The sequence below is a fragment of the Mustela erminea genome, chromosome 10, assembly GCF_009829155.1.
Source record: "Mustela erminea isolate mMusErm1 chromosome 10, mMusErm1.Pri, whole genome shotgun sequence".
NCBI classification, from domain to species: Eukaryota; Metazoa; Chordata; class Mammalia; order Carnivora; family Mustelidae; genus Mustela; species Mustela erminea.
In genome coordinates this window covers 76,757,403-76,774,957 of record NC_045623.1, presented here as the reverse complement: position 1 = coordinate 76,774,957, position 17,555 = coordinate 76,757,403, and the positions used below count along the sequence as shown (strand labels likewise).

Sequence of the window (17,555 nt, the reverse complement as noted above, 5' to 3'; positions counted from 1 at the left end):
TAAAAATCTTTTCTTTCTCATTTTTCCATCTCTTGGTTTTGCTTATTCTACTTTTTAAGAGATTTTCCTAAACTTTATCCCCTAGCTCTTCTCTTGAATGTTTTAGTTTCTGCTCTAAAGTTTTAATTTCCAAGAGTTTTTCCTGTTTCCCTAGCTTTCCTTTAGGTAAACCTCTTGCTCTGTGTTGTGGATTCAGGATCTTCTCTTATTTCATATTTCTGAGGACATCAATTGTAATTTTCTGCCATTTTCTTTTACTTCCTAGATTGTCTTTGTTGTTTATTTTGGTCTCTGGCTTTGGCTTTGAAGTTGGAGGCTTTCCTCAAGTAATGATAATAACTACCATATATTGGGTGTCAAGCACTGTTCTGAACATTTTACATGTTTTAACTAATTTAATCCTTACTCCATCCCAATGAGGTAGTTAACTATTCTTACTGGTAAGGAAACTGAGACACAGGAAGTTAGACTCTCACCCAGGTCACAGAGCTTAGAAATGAACCTGAATCTAATCAAATCTCTAGGTTTCCAATTCACAGGAAATATGAGGGATAGAGAAATAAATTAAATGATACCACTTGAAAGCAATCAGCCAAATCCAGAATGTAGGAAATTGTACAAGGCAAATTTCTAAGTTTTTTTCTAATCTTTTAAAAAAAATTTATTCATTTATTTGACAGAGAGAGAGACCACAAGGAGGCAGAGAGGCAGGCAGAGAGAGAGGGAGAAGCAGGCTCCCCGCCGAGCAGAGAGCCTGATGCGGGGCTCGATCCCAGGATCCTGAGACCATGACCTGAGCTAAAGGCAGCAGTTTAACCCACTGAGCCACCCAGGCACCCCGGCAAATTTCTAAGTTTTACCAACAATCAAGAGTATAAAGAAAAATTTTAAAAGAAGAGCAAAGGAAGCACCTGGATGGCTTAATTGGTTAAGCCGCTGCCTTCAGGTCAGGTCATGATCCCAGAGTCATGGGATCGAGTCCCACATCAGGCTCCTTGCTTAGTGGCGAACCTACTTCTCCCTCTCCCTTTTTGATGCACTCTCTCTCTCTCAAATAAATAAATAAAATCTTAAAATTAAAAGAAGACAGAGGGATCATTATAGAATAAAGACCCTTTAGGAACTTAACCAGAAAACATAATATGTGTATCTTGCTTAGATCCAGATTTGAACAGACCACGTGTAAAAAGACATGTTTGATGTCATTGAAAATATGTGAACGTAGACTGCATATCAAATAATATCAAGGGATTATCACCAATTTTGGTAGGTGTAGTGATAGCATGATGTATGTAGTTGTGTGTGTATTTGTGTGTACCTTAAAAATTATTGAGGACCTTAAAGAGCTTCAGCTTATATGGGTTATATTTTCTGCAATTTTCCATAGTAGAAATTAAAGTAAGAAATTTTCATATAATTATTATTTCACTTAAAGACAATAATAGGGAGGTGGGGGTGGGGTAACTGGGTGATGGGCATTAAGGAGGCATGTGATATAATGAGCGCTGGGTGTTACATAAAACTGGTGAGTCAGTTGACCTCTACCTCTGAAACTAATAATATATTCTATGTTAATTAATTGAATTTAAATTAAAAATTTTAAGAAGACAATAATAATATACACGTTAACATAAACACTTATGTTAATTAACATAGACATGTTAACATAAACATGACATAAACAACATGTTATGTGAGAAACAGCTATGTTCTGAAACAAAACAATTAGTGAGAGGAGTGGCAATGTTTTACATATCTCTACATCTCTTAAGCGTCTGGCTGCTTAGAAGTCCGCTGGATTCTCATATCGGCTCTTGCATTTGGTCTGTGGCAGTAGGCTGTGTGGTTGAAGTGGATGTAACTGGAAAAGAGGCATTTCAATCACCTCCTCATATAATTGTGGATATTCTAGCCACATTTGGCAAGTGGTAGTCTCTGAAAGGTTACTGCAGCATAGGATCTAAAATCATACCAGTAAACTTTTCTTGTCATTTTCCCCTCTCAGTTTGATTGAGATATAATTGACAGATAGGTATACAACTTTTAAACTTGATACGCTTACACTGGGAAATGATTACCACCATAAAATTACCTGATACTTCTCCATCCTGTCACAAAATTACCTTTGTTGTGGTGGGAACATTTAAGATGTACTTTCTTAGCAACTTTCAAATGTATAATACACCAGCGAACTTCTCATACTCTGCCATAGTTAAACCCACTGGTGTATCTTGCATATCGAATAGATCTTTTTTCTTTCTTTCTTTTTTTTTTTTTTTTTAAAGATTTTATCCATTTACTTGACAGATAGAGATCACAAGTAGGCAGAGAGGCAGGCAGAGAGAGAGAGAGGAGGAAGCAGGTTCCCTGCAGAGCAGAGAGCCCAATGTGGGGCTCGATCCCAGGACCCTGGGATCATGACCTGAGCAGAAGGCAGAGGCCCTAACCCACTGAGCCACCCAGGCGCCCCTTGAATAGATCTTTTATCTTTGCATGATTTTGTCAAGATATGCATTAACCATTTGGAAGTTACTGGTTCATGGACTTATGTAGGTGTTTCAAATGTTGACACATTTCATTACACAACATCAAAAAAATCACTAATCTTTAATGTCACTACCAAGCTCATGAGAATGATCTGTTTTTATTGGGATCTCTCAAGCCCACAGGAGCAGAGGAAATGTCAACACAATGAACAAATAAATAACAGCTTAGTATCATCATGAACATAAGAATACCAGGGGACCTCATGAAAGGGTCTCAGGAGCTCCTGGAGTTCATGGACCCCACAGACCCCCATCTGGCTGTTTTAAAGAAACTCTTGCACATGTGAACCAGGAAAGAATGTTCCTAGCAAAAAATGAAATAAGATCGGATCGGGAGGGAGACAAACCATCAGAGACTCTTAATCTCACAGAACAAACTAGGGATTGCTGGGGGGTTGGTGGGGAGGGATGGGGTGGCCAGGTGATGGACATTAAGGAGGGTATGTGCTATGGTGAGTGCTGTGAAGTGTGTAAGCCTGATGATTCACAGACCTGTACCCCTGGGGCAAATAATACATTATATGTTAATAAAAAAAAAATGTTCCTAGCCTCACTGTTTGTAGAAGTCAAAGCCCAGACACAAACCCCATTTTTATCAATGAGGAAATGGACGAAATGTTGGCATATTCCTACAGTGTCTACCACACAGTGGGGAATGAATGTACCAGAGCTCTGTGAATCCATCTGGATGAATTTTGGTATCTTAATCTGTACTCCACCAAAAAGGAGAGTATGAATTGAGTCCTTCTGTGCAAGAGTTTATTAAGGAGATGATCCCAGGAATCAGGGTGTGCCTGGTTGGTTCAGTCATTAAGTGACCCAGGTCATGATCCCAGAGTCCTGGGATGGAGCCCTGCATTGGGCTCCCTGTTCAGCGGGGAGCCTGCTTCTCCTATTCCCACTCCCCCTGCTTGAGTTCCCTCTCTTGCTGTCTCTCTCTGTGTTGAATAAATAAATAAAATCTTAAAAAAAAAAAAAGGAGGTGATCCCAGGAATCAGAAATGGTGAGAAGAAAAGGAAGAAAAAGTGCTAAAATGTGCATTATTGAACTACTGATATCTGTGGGTTACTGAGCTCATTCCCTCTGGGAACTCTCCGAGGTGTTGTGTAGAATACAGCTCAGAACTGTCCCTCCAGAGGTATGAGGCTGGAGCATTTTCTGCTGATGCCTGTCACTGCCCAGTTTATCCTCTGGGGTATTAAGGTTCCTGAACTCCTGGGCTGCATACAGGTTGAACAGCCTTCCCAGCCTTTGTAGAGGCCAGATTCAGATAAGCAAAGAGACACTGTGGCCTTTGAGGTGGCTTGCTGGCAGCCCACCTACAAGTTTCAGCTACCTCCTCCTGCCACAATGGGGCAAGAGTAGGGGGCGGGGCTGAGGGCATATAGTGTGGGCCAGCACAGGTGTCTGCTAGACTCCGAAACTAAGGTTGAGTGAAAAAAGGAAAATCACAGGGAATTAAGTACAATGTGCTCCATCTGTATAAAGTTAAAAAAATACATAATGCATTGTTAAGGATACAATTATGGATATTATGAATGTAGAGGTATGGATATTATGAAAGCAAGCCGGGCAGGAAAGGGTTTATCACATGTTGGGAGACAGTAAGCAAGTCTATTTGTCAGAAAGCACACGTCGGGGTGCAGCTGGAGATAAAGGTAGTGGGCTAAAGAAGGCAGCTAACTGGTGGGTGTCTTTGAAACCAATCTTCAATTTTACTCTAATATGGGAAGTAAAGGGGAGCAAGCTTGTCCGAAAGAGTATGATAGGATCAAAACATATTGCAGGGAATCATTACGCAGTTAGCTTGGGAGGGAAAGGGGGCTGAGGGGCAAAGTTCCCTTACACTGGGTGGCACTGGGAATGTTCCCTCGCTTTTAGCCTCCTCTTTGCTCTGTTCCTTTATCAGGAGCAGACAGGCAGGGTGTGGCTTGTTGGTGTATAGCAGGCAGCTAGGGGAGCCCCTGGCTTTGGGCTTCGAATAAAAAGGTGAAATCTTCCCAGGCTCACCTCCATGGCCTTCCTGATGTCCCTGTCCGGTGCCTCATCTCCCTGAATGGCCGGAGGAAGTGTTCCCAGCTTGGACACTCCAGCTCTGCTGGTGAGGCACAGAGGGTCCTCGATTCCAAAGGTGGTGAGTCCATCTCCCTTTCTCTTGTCTTTGGCTGAGGATTCTCCAATTCGTTGGAGAAACTCTCCGCCTTGTCGGCACTCACACTTTAGAGGATGAAATGCGGGAAGGGGAAACGGGCACAAAAGGATGAGTGACCAGGGGGAGGGACAAGGGGGTTTTGATGAAAGACTCTCATTGAAGTAGTATTGTTATCAGTCTTAATTATGAAAGCTATCATTTATTTAACCCTTATTATTAGCTGGGTCCTGGACTGTGTGCATTTACATTGATCATCTGCAGATTTTCAGCGTCTAGTCTTAGTCTGCTTGAAGTTGTCAAGGGAGCTTCCATTGTGTGTTTTTTTTCTGACTTAAGAGTTTTGAAATTAAACTTTTTCAATTAGCAATAATCGCGCCTTGGATAAACCTCATTGGCTACGATACTGCCACTGCGCAAAGCTTGAAATTAAACTTTTTAAAACCCAAATGTAAATGAGTGCCTGGGGACAAAATGTTTCCAACACGTGTAGCAGAAAAAAATTGTTACCATATGAAGAATTTTGTAAGCCATTAAAGAGGCAAATGCCCACATAAAAAAATGGACAAAGTGTTTAGACAGGTAATTGACAAAGTCCAAATAACAATTAAGTAATCAAGAAATATAAATCAAAATAAAACACCGTTAATTATTTTAAAAGAGACACATTTTGTTACTTATTAAAATGACAATGATTTTTTTAAAAACATAAAACCCTGTGATGGCAAGATTGTGGGAAACAAGCAATTTCCTAACTTTGATCTGACCTTTCTTTTCTTTTTCTTTTTTTTTTAATTTTTTATTTCTTTTCAGCGTAACGGTATTCATTGTTTTTACACCACACCCAGTGCTCCATGCAATCCGTGCCCTCTCTAATACCCACCACCTGGTTCCCCCAACCTCCCACCCCCTGCCCCTTCAAAACCCTCAGATTGTTTTTCAGAGTCTATAGTCTCTCATGGTTCACCTCCCCTTCCAATTTCCCTCAACTCCCTTCTCCTCTCCATCTCCCCTTGTCCTCCATGCTATTTGTTATGCTCCACAAATAAGTGAAACCATATGATAATTAACTCTCTCTGCTTGACTTATTTCACTCAGCATAATCTCCTCCAGTCCCATCCATGTTGCTACAAAAGTTGGGTATTGACCTGACCTTTCTAGAAGGCAATTTGGTAGTGCACATTAAGAGTCTGTTTTGAAGATGGGAAACTCAAAGCCTAAGAGTTTAAGTGACTTGCTTAAAGTTACAGAGTCAACAGTGAGGAACTAAACCAAGATTAGGGCTAAGACTTCTAACTCTAGTCCTCAATGCATTATCAATTGTAACAATGCTTGTAATAACAATGTGTTGGAAAACCTAAATATCCTACAAATACAGAATCATTTTAAAAATTCTCTGATATCCATGATGGAATACTTAAAATCATTAAAAGAATATTTGATGGTATGGGAAAATGTACATAATGTAGTACTTAGGAAAACTGGCAAATATCAACAGTGTGGTCCAATTAAAAAAAATAATACACAGGCATGGAAAAAATATTTGAAGAAACATATCTCTGAGTGGAGGGATTACAAATGATTTTTAAAATTTTAACCATTTGGGGGGGTAATTTCCAGATTTTCTACAATAAGGATGGAAAAAGCAATACATTTTATTTAATAAGAACCTCTTTAAAAAAGATTTTATTTATTTATTTGAGTGAGAGAGTGGGAGAGCACAAGCAGGGGGAGTGGCAGAGGGAGAGAGAGAGAAAGAGAGAGAGGCAGACTCCCCACTGAGCAGGGATCCCTGAGTGGAGCTCGATCCCAATACCCTGGGATCATGACCTGAGCCGAAGCCAGACACCTAACAGCCTGAGCCACCCAGCTGCCCCTAAAAATTTTTTTAAATGGCTGAAATACTATGGGGCTATCCTGGACGTGAATTAGAGCTGACTGACTGGTGAGTGCCTATCAGGGGAGGAAAAACCTATCTCAGAGGGCATGTGAGTGGCTCACAAAGTCTGAGGGAATTTGAGGCCACAACTGGGGACATAGTGAGAAAAGAGATTTTAGTTCCTTGAAGTTGGATGAGTACAAAGACAAAAAATTAGAATTCTGATATAGCAATGAAAAAATACATATTTACATATAAGCAGTGTACTTGGGTGACATGCTGTACTATGGGGGTCTTATATGAGAGGTGGCATCTTGACAGCCAATGATGAGGACTCCCACACACTATCTGTTCACCCTTTTCTGTTTCCAGTCATTTTCTTCTATCCTGTCTCCCCACTACCATCTTTTAGTTTCCTCCCCTGTTCTTAGGTTTCTTCTCCCCATCAGACTTGGAAATGTGCACTGAATACCATGGCTCTCCTTCACCACTACTCTGCCCTCTGAAGGTTCTCAACATTAGACTCTCACTAATCCTCCTCTAACTTAATAATTTTGTAAACTTGAGCATCACGTTTCCTAATTAAGTTATTTCTAGCAAAGAACTGAAAATTTTTCCTTTTCATGAAGCAGAATTATAGTATATTAGAACTGGAAAGGAATTTAGTGCTTCATCTAATCAAAACTCTTTCATTACATGAATTTACCTTTTGCTGAATTTAGTTTTGTGATACATATTTTTATTGTTATAGTGTGCTTTATTAATAAGTCAGGAAATAGAGATGAGAAAAAATTGTTTGTATTTCCAACGTCTTAATTATTAACCATCCCTATTTTATAGGACTTACTCTCAACTCCTTTCTTAAACGCTCTTTAGTCTAGTTATAATCATTGTAAATATGTTATTTCATATTTTGATTTTTTTTAAAGATTTTTTATTTTATTTATTTGACAGACAGAGATCACAAGTAGACAGAGAGGCAGGCAGAGAGAGAGAGGAGAAAGCAGGCCCCCTGCAGAGCAGAGAGCCCAACGCGGGGCTCGATCCCAGGACCCTGGGATCATGACCCGAGCTGAAGGCAGAGGCTTTAACCCACTGAGCCACCCAGGCGCCCCCATATTTTGATTTTAATACATTATTATTAGTTTTTGCTGGAAACATAGGCTTGATGAACCATAATTTATTTAGTCATCTTCCTTATTGATGTGTTTGTAGATAGTCCAGTTTTTCACTATTATAATAATACTGCTGAGGTCATGTAACATTTTTTCTTTCAGATTCTTTTCTTAGAGTAGAGTTCCAGAATATTTCCTACTGGATTGAAAGGCAAATACATTTGTTTATCTTTTGGTACTTTCCAATTTGCAATGAACTCAACAAATATAAGTGAATCTCCCATTTTAAAGATGGGAAACCCAAGGCCTAAGACTCAGTGATTTGCTCAAAGTTACAAAGTCACATAGTAAGTTAGGGACTAAGACAGGACTAAAACCAAACCATCTGACCCTAGCCTTCCATTCACCAAGGATACTAGCTTTTCCTTTACTATTGGTTTTATTTACCATTGGATTCTTTGGAATTTTCAGATGACATGCCATCTGACTTTTTTCAGATGACATTATGAGTGAAATTCACATCTTTTTTTTTTAAGATTTTATTTATTTATTTGACAGACAGATCACAAGTAGGCAGAGAGGCAGGTGGGCGGGGGGGGTGGGGAGAGCAGGCTCTCCACTGGGCAGAGAGCCTGATGCGGGGCTTGATCCCAGGACCCTGAGATCATGACCTGAGCCAAAGGCAGAGGCTTTAACACACTGAGCCACCCAGGTGCCCCATGAAATTCATGTCTTTAATTAAAAAACTAAGATCTGGGGCACTTGGGTGTTTCAGTTGGTTAAGTAACTGCCTTCGGCTCAGGTCATGGTTCCAGAGTCCTGAGATCAGGACTCCCGCATTGGGCTCCCAACTCCATGGGGAGTCTGCTTCACCTTTTGACCTTCTCTGCTCTCATGCTCACTCCCTCTCTCTCAAATAAATAAAATCTAAAAAAAAAAAGAAAAAAGAAAAAAAAAGCTAAGATCTAACATCACACTACTCACACTCTACCCAACAACAGAATACACCTTAAGAAACACACACACATGAAATATTTACCAAAATAGACCATATGCTAGCACATGAAACAAGTCAGTAAGTTTAAAAGGATTCAAATCATACAGTATATGTTTTTTTTGCCTACAATGGAATTAAATTAGAAATTAATAAACAGAGGGGTACCTGGGTGGCTCAGTTGGCTTAGCACCCAACTCTTGGTTTCAACTCAGGTCATGATCTCATGGGTTGTGGGATCGAGTCCCAGGTCTGGCTTGATCAAGTGGGGAGTCTGCTTGAAGATTCTCTCTCTCTGTCCCTCCCTACCCCCATGCTTGTGCACATGCTCTCTCTCTCTAAAATAAATAATCCTTAAGAAAAAGAAATTAAGGGGTGCCTGGGTGGCTCAGTGGTTTAAAGCCTCTGCCTTCAGCTCAGGTCATAATCCTGGCATCCTGGGATCGAGCCCAGCATTGGGCTCTCTGCTCGGCAGGGATCCTGCTTCCTCCTCTCTCTCTGCCTTCCTCGCTGCCTACTTGTGATCTCTCTCTGTCAAATAAATAAATTAAAAAAAATAAAAAGAAATTAATAACAGAAAGGCATCTTGAAAGTTCCCAAATATTTAGAAACTAGATAACACACTTCTGAATAACCCACAGGTCAAAGAAGAAATCAAAAGGGAAATTAGAAAATATTTTGAACATAATGAAAATAAAACCACCACATATTAAAATTTGTAGGATGTCACTAAAGCAATAGCTATGGAGAAATTTATAGTACTACATGGATATATTAGAAAAGATTTCAAATCAATGACCTAAACAACAAGAAAAAGACAAATTCAAAGGAAGCAGAAGAAGGGAAGTAATAACAATCCAAGCAGAAACTGATACAGTAGAAACCAGGAAAACATCAGAGAAAAGTAATGAAACCAAGAGCTGGTGGTTCTTTGAGAAGATCAATAAAAATGATAAAGCTCTAGCCAGACTGATCAAGAAAAAAGAGACACAAATTACCAATGTCAGGAATGAGAGTGGTGACATTACTACATTAATTAATTAATTAAGCAAATTCTTGAAAGACCCGAACTATCAAACTCACTCAAGAAGAAGTGGGTAATCTGAATGAGCCTATGTTTATTAAAGAAATTGAATGTGTAGTTACAAACCTTCTCATAAAGAAAACTCTAGGCCCAGATGGCTTCACTGGTGATTTCCATTAAACATTTGAGGAAGATATACTATCAGTGCTGCATAAACTCTTTTAGAAAATTGAAGAGGAGAGAATAGTTCTCATCTCATTCTATGTTAACAGCATTACTCTTAATTACCAAAATCAGAAAAAGATAGTACAAGAGAAATACTGACTCTGTCTTTCTTGGACATAGAGGCAAAAATTCTTAGCATTTTAAAAAATTTTAGCCAAAGATATAGAAAAAAGGCTACTACTTCATGATTGACTGGGGTTTATCCCCAGAAGGCAGGGTTGGTTAATATTTAAAAAATCAACCAATGTGGGCACCTGGGTGGCTCAGTGGGTTAAGCCTCTGCCTTTGGCTCAGGTCATGATCTCAGGGTCCTGGGATCAAGTCCCGCATCCGGCTCTCTGCTCGGCAGGGAGCCTGCTTCCTCTTCTCTCTCTCTCTCTGCCTGCCTCTCTGCCTACTTGTGATCTCTCTCTGTCAAATAAATAAAATCTTTAAAAAAAAAAATAAAAATAAACCAATGTAATTTACTATATTAACAAACTAAAAATTAAAAAATTATCTGATCATTTCAATAGATACAACAATATAATTTGACAAAACTTAACATCTATTCCTGATAAAAATTCTCAGTAAACTTGGAATAGAAAGGAATTTGCTTGACTTGATAAATGACATCCATGAAAAGCTTATATTACACTCAATGGTGAAGAAGGAATGGTTTCTGCTAGGATCAGGAACAAGGCAAGGAACCAATGCAATAAGGCAAGATAAGGAAATAAAAGACCTCCAGATTACAGATGAAGAAGTAAGACTTTCTTTATTCACAGGTGATGTGACTACCTATGTAGAAAATCCTATGGAAGCTACAGAAAAACTAGAACTAACAAGTGAATCTAGCAATATCATGGATATAAGACCAACATACAAAAATCAACTGTGTTTTTATATGCTAGTAATGAAAAATCAGAAATTAAAATTAATAACAATACCATCAAATATTAACTATTTGGGAATGAAGCTGACAAAACATAGGTAAGATTTATACACTGAGAACCATAAAATTCTCAGTGAGAACTTTCACTGAGAGAAATGAAAGAAGACGTGAATAAGTGGGGAGATAAACCATATTCATTGGCCAAAACACTCGATGTGGTTAAGATGTGAATGGTCCTTGAATTGTGTATGGATATTGAATTTTAGAAGGTGAAATCATATTTTATATTTATTAGGGGGACTTTCTTCATAAAGGACTTCCATGATGATCACTCAAAAAAGTGAGGAAGTCATTTGCCCATTTTGTATCTCATGCTACAGGTGTATGTCTTCATTCATTCTTTCATCTATTATCCCTGTTCGACATTCTACTGCTAGTTTCCTTGCATAATACCCTGGTGTCTGCATGATTGCCTTTCCTATTCCAAGTATAAAATGAGGAATATAATACCCACTTTTCAGGGTTATTATCAATACCAAAGACAACATATGAAGAATACCTATAGGTATAGTAAATGGGAGCTACTGTTAATAGAGAACAATATTAGCAATCCAAAAATATATTTAGGATTTGGGGTTAATTCACTCCTACATTAATAGAATGTTGATTATTATAATATTGATATATGTTAACTGAGAACATGATGGAAGGAGGGGCCATCCTGGCCAACCAGATCAGAAGGATAGATCCTGGAGATCAGTATGGTGACCCGATGGTTATTACATCGGCGTAAGAATATATGAAATAGGGGCGCCTGGGTGACTCAGTGGGTTAAGCCTCTGCCTTCATCTCAGGTCATGATCTCAGGGTCCTAGATTGAGCGCTCTCTGCTCGGCAGGGAGCCTGCTTCCTCCTCTCTCTATGCCTGCCTCTCTGCCTACTTGTGATCTCTCTCTCTCTGTCAAATAAATAAATAAAATATTTTTTTTAAAAAAAGAATATGTGAAATAAAAGACCTAGCAGCCCTTGTTAATTTTCCATTCCAAGCTCTGAGAAGAGGGTCCGCTGAGCAGCTATGGCTGCAACTTTTGGCTCTGGACCCTGACCAGGGCGGGGGTGGGTGTGGGGGATGGGGGTTAGTGGTGGGATGGGGGGCACTTCCAGCTGTGCTTCTTTGCCTCCTGCACTGTGTGTGCCTTTGCTCAAAATTTACTCTGTTTCTCCTCCTTCTCCTTCCTTCCTCATCATCTTCCTCCTCCTTCTTTTAATATTCACTGTATTTGTTTTCTTCATCAAAGTTATATGTATTCAAGGTAGAAAACTGGGAAAATATAGAGGAATATAAGGTCACCTAATCCTCACTGCTACGCCCAGAAGTAGTCATTTTTTTTTTTTAAGTATCTATGTTCTTGCCTTTTTTTCCTGAGCACCTTCTCCCTAAATGGTATGATACTATGCATATTGTACTTAAAGTTATTGGTTTGGATTATAGTAAAAATTTCCCAGTGCTATTAAAGATTGTTCTTTGACATGATTATGAAATGCTGCATAGTATTTCATTCCAAGAGTATATCATACATAGTTCACTATCTTCAATTTTAATGGACTTTTGGGTTTCTCTCCGTTTTTCCTTTTGAAAAATAACTTTGTGGGATGCGTGGGTGACTCAGTCATTAGGCGTCTGCCTTCAGCTCAGGTCATGATCTCAGGGTCCAGGGATCAAGCTCTGCATAGGGCTCCTTGCTCAGCAGGAAGCCTTTTTCTCCCTCTCCCACTCCCCCTGCTTGTGTTCCTTCTCTCGCTGTCAAATAAATAAATAAAATCTTTAATAAAAAATTACTTTGTGGGGCGCCTGGGTGGCTCAGTGGGTTAAAGCCTCTGCTTTCGGCTCGGGTCATGATCCCAGGGTCCTGGGATCAAGTCCCACATCAGGCTCTCTGCTTAGTGGGGAGCCTGCTTCCCTCCCTCTCTCTCTGCCTGCCTCTGTGCCTACTTGTGATCTCTGTCTGTCAAATAAATAAATAAAATCTTTTTTTAAAAAATTATTTTGTGATGGCCAGCAAATCCTTATACACATCCTTACTGATTCCTATAAGAGTCTTTTCTGGAAGTGGAATTCATGGGTTAAAACTTTTGCGTATTTACAAATCGTTTGATACTTATGACTAACTTACACTTGTGACAGTTGTTTTGCGATGAACAAGAGAGTTGGTTTGCCCACATGTGTGATAATTGTTTTTTTTTTTAATATTAGATAATTTGAAAGGAAGACAAAACATATCTAACCATGGCCTTAATTTGCATTTCTCTTTTTGACTAGAGAGTGAATGTCCTACTTCTGATGTCATCCTCCCTGGCGTTAGTCTGCTCCTACAGCCACTTTCTGTTCATCGGTAACTTGGTAAGGTACTTCAGGGAGACTCCCCTCCTCAGGCCACCTCAGCTGCCCTCTTACAGAGTGACAGCATGATGGAAGAACTTCATTTGTTTTTTTATTTTTAGAATCTGGTGCAAATGATTTCACATGTATTTTCTGGGAATCCTTACTATAACCCTAGCTATGAGATAGGTACGATTATTAGCTTCATTTCATGTGTGAATTAAGAGGAGACTTGGAGAAACCAACCAACTAACTATCTAACTAACTAACTAACCTGTCTAAGGTCACACAGCCAGGTAATGGCAGAGCCAGAGCTGGAACCCAAGCTCACTCTAGAGCCCATCCTCTTAATCACTTAATAATCTATCTGAATCTTGGAAGATGGAACTGTGGGGTTCTCCTCTTCCTTGACTACAAACAGCCCCATTTCAGCATGGAGCTCTGTGTCACTCTGTGCATGTCTACCCCAGGGATGTTACAAAAGCACCTTCTAGTTGAGGGTTTGGGGGATTAGGGTAACTGCCGGGGATCTCAGGCCCTGCCTACCTCCACCGTGGACTATAATTTTTTTAAGACTTTATTTATTTATTTGACAGACAGAGATCACAAGTAGGCAGAGAGGCAGGCAGAGAGAGAGGAGAAAGCAGGCTCTCCGTGGGATGATAATTTTTTTTTAAAAGATTTCATTTATGTATTTGAGAGAGGGATAGAGATAGCAGCAGAGAGATAAGTAGGGGAGGAGAGAGAGAAGCAGGCTCCCCACTGAGCAGGGAGCCTGATGTGGGACTCGATCCCAGGATCCTGAGATCATGACCTGAGCCAAAGGCTGACGCTTAACCGACTGAGCCACCCAGATGCTCCATCTTGGATGATAACTGATAAGGCAGAGAGCCTTTCTCCTTTACCTAACTTCTCGTGTACAATTTCTGAGTAGCTGGTAACCTGTGGGAAAAATAGGTGGGATGGGGGGGGAAGTCTTGACTGTAACACAGTCCTAACCACACACTGTGTCCTGCTGCTGTGTTGCCAATTATAACCGTAGGGGATTAGAGATGGATGTTATGTGCATCATGATTGAAAAACAAAAACAACCCTAAAGCAGTGTGCTGTTTGCCACAAGAGAAACAACTGGAAATTTGTTCAAAGCTTAAGTCCATCTTCAGTTTCCCAAACTCCCTTTGACAGTTCCACCTCCTCCAAGTCCTGGTTTGCCCAATTCCAAAACCTTCAGGGGCCTGGCCTGATAACTTCTACAAAAACCCTCCTCTTTGAAGAGGATTTGAAATATTGGGGAGAATTCAAGAGACAATATCTCTGCTGGGGTTTTTTGTTTATTTGTTTTTTAGACAGAGAGAGAGAGAGCTCGACTGGTGCTGGGGAGACAGACAGAGGGAGAGGGAGAATCTCCCAAGCAGGCTCCATGCCCAAGTGGGGCTCAGTGAGGGGGTTCAACTTCATAACCCTGAGATCATGACCTGAGCTGAAACCAAGAGTCTGGTTGATGCTTAACTGATTGAGCCACCCAGTTGCCCCACTTCTCCAGAGTTTTTAGAATTAAACTTCACCCCAGTTGTGGCATGAAAGATTTGTTTCCTACTAGAGGAATTTCTGGCAGTAGCAAGTACTTTTTTTTAAATTTCTTTTTAAAAAATCAACATATAATGTATTATTTGCCCCAGGGGTAAAGGTCTATGAACCATCAGGCTTACACATTTCACAGCACTCACCATAGCACATACCTTCCCCAATGTCCATAATCCAACCACCCTCTCCCTATCCCCTCCGCCCCCCAGCAACCCTCAGTTTGTTTCCTGAGATTAAGAGTCTCTTATGGTTTGTGTCCCTCCCAATTCCATCTTGTTTCATTTTTTTCCTTCCCTACCCCCCACACCTCCCTGCCCTGCCTCTCAGATTCCTCATATCAGAAAGATCATATGATAATTATCTTTCTCTGATTGACTTATTTTGCTCAGCATAATACCCTCTAGTTCCATCCACATCGTTGCAAATGGCAAGATGTCATTTCTTTTGATGGCTGCATAGTATTCCATTGTATATATACACCACATCTTCTTTATCCATTATCTGTTGATGGACATCTAGGTTCTTTCTATAGTTTGGCTTTGTGGACACTACTGCTATAAACATTTGGGCACACGTGCCCCTTCAGATCACTATGTTTGTATCTTTTTTTTTTTTCAGATTTTATTTATTTATTTATTTGACAGACAGAGATCACAATTAGGCAGAGGCAGGCAGAGGGTGGGAGAGGAGGACTACGTTTGTATCTTTAGGGTAAATATCCAGTAGTGTGATCGCTGGGTCATAGGGTAGCTCTATTTTCAACTTTTTGAGGAACCTCCATGCTGTTTTCCAGAGTGGCTGCACCAGCTCGCATTCGCACCAACAGTGTAGGAGGGTTCCCCTTTCTCCGCATCCTCACCAGCATCTGTCATTTCCTGACTTACTAATTTAGCCATTCTGACTGGTGTGAGGTGGTATCTCATTATGGTTTCGATTTGTATTTCCCTGATGCCGAGTGATGTGGAGCAACTTTTTCATGTGTCTGTTGACCATCTGGATGTCTTCTTTGCAGAAATGTCAGTTCATTCTGCCCATTTCTTAATTTAATTATTTGTTCTTTGGGTGCTGAGTTTGGTAAGTTCTTTATAGATTTTGGATACTAGCCCTTTATCTGATATGTCATTTGCAAATATCTTCTCCCATTCTGTCAGTTGTCTTTTGGTTTTGTTGACTGTTTCCTTTGCTATGCAAAAGTTTTTGATCTTGATGAAGTCCCAATAGTTCATTTTTGCCCTAGCTTCCCTTGCCTTTGGTGATGTTTCTAGGAAGAAGTTCCTGCCGCTGAGGTCAAAGAGGTTGCTGATTGTGTTCTCCTCAAGGATTTTGATGGATTCCTTTCTCACATTGAGGACTTTCATCCATTTTGAGTCTATTTTTGTGTGTGGTGTAAGGAAATGGTCCAGTTTCATTCTTCTGCCTGTGGCTGTCCAATTTTCCCAATACCATTTGTTGAAGAGATTGTCTTTTTTCCATTGGACATTCTTTTCTGCTTTGTCGAAGATTAGTTGGCCATAGAGTTGAGGGTCTATTTCTGGGCTCTCTATTCTGTTCCATTGATCTATGTGTCTGTTTTTGTACCAGTACCATACTGTCTTGATGATTACAGCTTTGTAATAGAGCTTGAAGTCTAGAATTGTGATACCACCAACTATGGCTTTCTTTTTCAACATTCCTCTGGCTATTTGAGGTCTTTTCTGGTTCCATACAAATTTTAGGATTATTTGTTCCATTTCTTTGAAAAAAAATTGATGGTATTTTTATAGGGATTGCATTAATTGTGTAAATTGCTTTAGGTAGCATAGATATTTTCACAATATTTGTTCTTCCAATCCATGAACATGGAACATTTTCCCATTTCTTTTGTCTTCCTCAATTTCTCTCATGGCATTCATAGACACCCATGACCCCAGCCTCCACATTGAGCACTTCCGTCCTTCAACCCTCACAATAACCCAGAGAAGTTAAGTTACAAGTTGACAGGGAGATAAGTAGCAGATAAGTAGCACTTTATAGTTTTCCGAGTACCGACTTTTTGCTTCTTTGGTTAGGTTTATTCCTAGGTATCTCATGGTTTTGGGTGCAATTGTAAATGGGACAGACTCCTTAATATCTCTTTCTTCAGTCTTGTTGTTGGTGTATAGACATGCAACTGATTTCTGTGCATTGGTTTTATATTCTGATACTTTACTGAATACCTGTATGAGTTCTAGCAGTTTTGTAGTGGAGTCTTTTGGCTTTTCCACATAAAGTATCATTTCATCTGAAAAGAGTGAGAGTTTGACTTGGAAGAGAGTTTTCTAGTAGGGAATCCTCTGGGGTGTGCTTGTGGTTCATGCACTCATTGCTTCAGTAATAATGACTACAGCACATTTACTGAGCACTTGTTCTGCGAGGCCTTTGTGGCAAGATCTTTCCATGCATTGCCTCCTTGAACCCGGGAAGAAGTTTCCACCTTTATAGATTAAGCACTGGAGGCCCACAGATATTAAGAATGTTTCCAGGGCCATGGAGCTAGCACATGAATGGAGCCAAGACTTGAATCCACTGTGGGTAACCACAGGCTAACCACAGGCCCATTCCAAGTCTGTCTTGGAACACTAAGTGCTAGAAGAAGCCAGTATCCTGATGTGCACCTGTTTAGTCCCCGGTGTAAGTTCTTGTTCTTCCAGACTCCTCTCTCAGCCTTCCAAATCACACTCAGTGCCTCACCCTCCGGATCACCATGGTCCTCACTCATGGCATTCATAGACACCCATGACCCCAGCCTCCACATTGAGCACTTCC

At 40.2% G+C, this 17,555-nt stretch overlaps 1 protein-coding gene and 1 pseudogene across 3 annotated transcripts in view; one reads left to right on the top strand and one right to left on the bottom strand.

Moving 5' to 3' along the window:
• Positions 1–17,555, top strand: part of ERMAP (erythroblast membrane associated protein (Scianna blood group)) — a 32,376-nt gene that overhangs the window by 3,852 nt on the left and 10,969 nt on the right. For 2 of the 3 annotated variants that reach the window (XM_032302493.1, XM_032302494.1), the window contains one exon: positions 4,552–4,681. In XM_032302493.1, coding sequence (XP_032158384.1) covers positions 4,552–4,681 — 130 coding nt within the window. Of the gene's footprint in view, positions 1–4,194; positions 4,206–4,551; positions 4,682–17,555 lie in introns of those variants that run through there. The other variant, XM_032302495.1, reaches the window with a different exon arrangement.
• LOC116568306 lies at positions 4,971–5,120 on the bottom strand (annotated as a pseudogene).